Source organism: Pelmatolapia mariae, linkage group LG9 (genome assembly GCF_036321145.2).
Source record: "Pelmatolapia mariae isolate MD_Pm_ZW linkage group LG9, Pm_UMD_F_2, whole genome shotgun sequence".
Lineage (NCBI taxonomy): Eukaryota > Metazoa > Chordata > Actinopteri > Cichliformes > Cichlidae > Pelmatolapia > Pelmatolapia mariae.
The window spans coordinates 14,434,610-14,439,454 of record NC_086235.1 but is presented as its reverse complement, the minus strand read 5'-3'; the positions used below and the strand labels follow the sequence as shown (position 1 = coordinate 14,439,454).

General features: G+C 39.3%; 1 protein-coding gene across 1 annotated transcript; it reads right to left on the bottom strand.

Annotated features, from left to right (window-relative positions):
- Positions 1-431: 431 nt before the first annotated feature.
- Positions 432-4,541, bottom strand: LOC134634654 (inositol monophosphatase 1-like). The gene is made up of 9 exons (XM_063483969.1): positions 4,510-4,541; positions 2,915-3,009; positions 2,618-2,757; positions 2,414-2,518; positions 2,259-2,304; positions 2,002-2,110; positions 1,701-1,809; positions 749-900; positions 432-602 (listed from the first exon to the last, which is right to left on the bottom strand). The coding sequence occupies exons 2-9, from the start codon at positions 2,975-2,977 to the stop codon at positions 475-477; spliced, it is 852 nt and encodes a 283-aa protein (XP_063340039.1). The 5' UTR covers positions 2,978-3,009; positions 4,510-4,541; the 3' UTR covers positions 432-474.
- Between the last annotated feature and the right edge of the window lie 304 nt (positions 4,542-4,845).

Here is a 4,845-nt window from a genome sequence, read left to right as displayed (position 1 = left end):
GTGTTAACCACATTAATTATATGACACTTGACCAGATCAGTGTTTATCAAGTGACTCCAAAATGGACTCAATTAACTGCAGAGGACCATCATCTCCACTGATAAGAACCTTAGATTAAATTCACCCATTTCCATCGGATTGGTACAGAGATAAACAGCGGCTGGAAATCCAGCCAATAAGCCTTCAGTTTTAAGGCTGAATGCTCCCCATGTGTTATATTATACAAATGGAAAGCCATAGGCAAACAGTGTGCAAATTATGCAGATATTCAAAATTATAACCATTTCATTGTTCAGTTGATGACTGACTTTGAATCTATATGCAAAATGTGCAGCCAGTCAAAAATCCAGCACTCACATTAAGACAACCGAGTACAGCAAAGAGATTTTTATTCAGACAAAGGTGTGAAAGAGCTTTTCTTGTTCCCATTTTGCAGCGGAGTTGAAATTCAGTAGAAACGATCATCAAGTATCTTCACTTCTTCTCTATTGGAGCGTCATCCCTCACCACTGGGAATATTTCTATTTCCTTGATGATCCGTTTAGCAATAGTCTCATTGTTTGCTGAAATCATCCTCCGAGACATTAGATCGAATGGTCCCCCTAAATTGTCAAAACAAAGCATTTATTAAGGACTCCTGCAGTCAGTGTTTTCAACAAGTAACATATTGCTTTTACAATATATTCATTAACACTCATTTCCAAGCACGTATGATCATCTGTTTGAGACTTTTAAAAATCATACAAACCATCAACATCCAGGAGGATTCCTCCAGCTTCTTTGACTATAACTGCACCAGCAGCAATATCCCAGCAGTGGATCCCGATCTCAAAGAACGCCTCGACTGCCCCGGTCGCCACCAGACACATGTTTGTAGCAGCTGTTCCTGACCCACGTAGCCTGTCAGGAAACGTCAGGGGAAAAAAACCCTCAAAGTAAGGGACACTGGGAATTGCAGAAGCAGTGAGGAAACATACCACATTGGTCAACAACAGCAAGTTTGCTGCCACGTTTGACACTGAGTGACACATGAATCTACATTTGAAATATGATGAATCCAAAGTTATGTGGATCAATCCATCGTGGTACAAGGCACTTTACATATTTACAGATAAAAAGGGGAAATGCAAGTTTTGTTGATCTAAAGCGGTTTCATCATCTACCTTGAGTTTGAACCCGCTGCATCATTAAATGTTTTGGTCTTACCCTCTTTACTGTTGGTGTTCCTTGGCATACAGTGTGCCTTTCCCCACCCTTTACCTTCACTAGCTAGTTAGGCATTTCAAAATTACTTTGTAAGGTTTAGATAAAGATGAGAGTTTGGCTGAAAACACTCCTTAAAAAAAAAATCATCCTGTTCACCCTCTGCAATTAAATGCTGAGCCAACAGGTCCTTTACAAACCTCCAGACTAAAAGGACACCTTGTTTATCGGAGATGCCAGCTGCTTCGACAAAAACTAGACTATTTGACACCCAATCAGAGCAGGCTGTATTGATCTGCATACAACAGGCAATAAGCCTGTTCCTTTGACAGCAATTTATGCATTTTCCTGTCATGTTGAATATACATAGGATTTAAAAAAAAAAAAAAAAAAAAAAAATTGCAGGCAATTTTGTTGAACCGTGGCTGCAAAAATCCCTGTGGAAATGACTTTTGACTGCAATGCACAGTATAGCGTTTCAATCCAGGCCCACTTACCCATGCACTGGGATGCAGAGGATCTTTTGCATTGTGGAGAAGATCTTTGTCACTTTTTCTGGGCTTCTATCAGTTCCATGCTCAGAGATGATTATTGACTTGTTAATGTCTGCAATGAGAGCAAGTCAAACATTCTTAGTATGCTACAATAGACATACAAGACTCAGGTTCAGAAAGTGGTACATTGTGTGTCCAGATTTATCAATAGTCCCAAATGTTCATTTCAAAATGTTCTTAATACGGTGTCCATTTGCTGGTTTTAACTTAATAGACTAAATCGCGCGTCATGAGAACATTGTACCTTTCACATCAGACACCTGAATGGGTTCCTCATCACAGAAAGCTCCCTTCCCCCTTCTTGCTTTGTACATCTTGTCCTCCAAGCAGCTGTATACCACACCAAACTCCAACTGAAACAGATTTAATTTTTAAGATTGACTTAATCCAGAGATTTGTGCACATTTTCTCTAATATAGTAGCTTTGTTTGCTGCTGATACAACCAAATTTCCCCTTGTGGGACAATTAAAGGATTATTCTATTCTATTCATTTGACGTACCTCCTTATTGACAGCAAATGCAATCGAGACAGCCACAAATGGGAATCTGGAAGCAGTTTCACGTGTATTACATTAGTTAGTCAGAAAAGCTTAAATAGACACTCCTAGCCTAGAAAGTTATATGCATCTTTCAGTGCATCACTTGAAAAGCTTACCCATGTACAAAGTTTGTGGTGCCATCCACTGGGTCTATGATCCATGTAGGTTTATCAGTCAAGATACATGGCTCCCCTTTGGCAACTGACTCCTCCCCAATGAAACTGCACAACAGAAGCAGCAGTGAATCAGTGAGGAATACCCAAATACAACAACAGATATATATTTATATATATAGGGGATGGTGGGTATGCATAGCTCACCAGTGTGTGCCTTCTCCAAATTCCTCTTTAAGAGACCCGATGATGATTTTCTCGACCCTCTCATCAGTCTTGGTGACGAGGTCCACAGTGGAGCTCTTTGTCATGACTCTGATTTCACTCTCTCCAGCTTTCCTAATTTCCTGATTAAATTAAATATTGGCACATTGTCAATCCACCTTAAATTGTTTTTTTAAAGAATGCCCATTTCAGCTTTTTAAACATTAGTATTGGGATGTTTAATGCTGTGTGCACACTTGAAGTTAGCCACCAGACAACAAATGGGTGTTCAAGACATACCGCTCCAGCTTTTCTTGCCACTGCAACAGCAAAGTCATATGCCTTCTGCCATGGATCTTCCATTTTGCTTTTTAATGGGGCTTGCTTAGGAGAGTCTGTAAAAGAAAAGCAGCCTGTAAAATTGTTACAGCCAAAAAACATTAGACCATCCACAAGGCAGAGCTAAACAATGCAACAAATGTCCGAGTTATTTTGTCCATCCTAACTGGTATTCACAAAGACTGAGTTACTATACTTAAAGATGATGTTTCAAGTCTCTCTAAAACTTCACACTTTGCAAAACATTCAAAATGCACATAAAGAAAATACAAAAGACACAAAAATTGGAGGTACATATATTCAGAGCGTTGCTATGAAATGTTTAAAGCACAATATCTGAACTGAGAGTTCACACACTTAAGCAAACCACTCTTTTCAAATAACTCCTTTAATTTGTGTTTCAATAACCCAGCTTTCTTTGAGTTACCACGTTTCTGCTGGAGGTGCTTGTTGAATTGTGTTAGAAGGATCAAAGCTGCATTACATCAGCTGCATCTTAAAGGGTGCTGATTGCCAATTGGACTGCACCATGTTCCTCCGGCATTATGCGGAGAGGAAACACTTTCCAATTTGACAGTAGAGACTTTAATCATAACATCAATTTATTTTCATGTATTACTAGGGAGCATGATACTGACAGGTTTTTGTGGTTGTCACAGGTGTTTGAATGGCCCTGTCTTTGTCTCTCCCCTTGTGCACCAGAATGGACAAATCCACCACTATTCATTGCTTTTTTTCCCTTTTGGTTTGCTTAGTGGGTTCAAACTCAGTTTTGTTTTTGGTCTGTCAAACCAATAAAATACTGCTATAAACCTGCTTAATTAGCAAACTGTTTTTACAACAGTACATATTTATTGGTGTAAGACTGAAGTTGTGAGCACTGTTATGCACTAATATCAACAACATTAGACAAATGTGCAGTAGGTGTGCCATGTATATTGTACTGAAACATGTCATATGGCTGCTCTTAATGGCTGCTACAATTAGGTATCACTACCTCAGATCACATTTTGGTTTTTTAAATATTAATACATAGATATTGCTGCCTGACCGCTTTCACTGTTTCTCTCTCTTTGGCATTGTTTTGGGGGGTTTTCTTCAAGAAAAAAAAAGAAAAGTGTCCCAGCTAATCCATGCTGTTTCCACCTATCAGAATGTCTGTTTTATAGCACCGTATATCTGTGCTAAGAAGGCTGTAAAAGGAACTGAGCGTATCATTCCCATCATAAATGAAAATTAGTTAGTAATGCACTTAGGGATACGTAAATTGCATCACATTTAAATACACTCCCAGCTAAATTGATTTGAGGATTTGCAGACAGCATGCCTGCAGAGAGAACTGCCTGTTACTTAAGGACAAGACAACACCCTTGAGCACACTGTGCCCTGAGGTACTATTGTACTGCAGAACATATGGTGTCTAAGCTCTTCTGCTTCACATGGATTAGATCTACTTCTAAAGTGTGTCCAAGCAGATCAGAGAATGCTTTGTAAAAAAATCCATGCCTCATCAAGAAAAGTTTAATGTGAAGAATTAAAAAAATAAGAAGCCTTACCTTGTGGAGTCAGGTTGCCTCGAGATGCTACTGCAAGTTCTTTAGAAAAGCCTAACTTTAAATTGCCTCATTGAAGAGATGAGGCAGCTAAAAAGGCTGGCATGACAAAGTGGGAAAAGTACTGGGACCGCCCTCAGATGGTTCTCACAGCAATCAGAGGAAGAAAACATTCTGTCCCATCTCAGGGAGACCTGCAACAACATGATGGTACATTCACCATAGAGTGAGTGCATCCATATCCTTAAAAAAGTAAGTGGAAAATTTTGAGTGTCTCCCTAATTCTTGTGGAAGTCCCATAGGAAAACACACCCCACTGCCATACATTTCTGTGAGTTG

Excerpts from the sequence above, each read along its gene's own strand:
- LOC134634654 (XM_063483969.1), bottom strand. The coding sequence starts at position 2,977 with ATGGAAGATCCATGGCAGAAGGCATATGACTTTGCTGTTGCAGTGGCA. Across the intron at positions 2,519-2,617 it reads TTTGGAGAAGGCACACACTG|TTTCATTGGGGAGGAGTCAG; the intron begins GTGAGCTATGCA and ends TCTGTTGTGCAG. Across the intron at positions 2,111-2,258 it reads CATTTGCTGTCAATAAGGAG|TTGGAGTTTGGTGTGGTATA; the intron begins GTACGTCAAATG and ends AATCTGTTTCAG.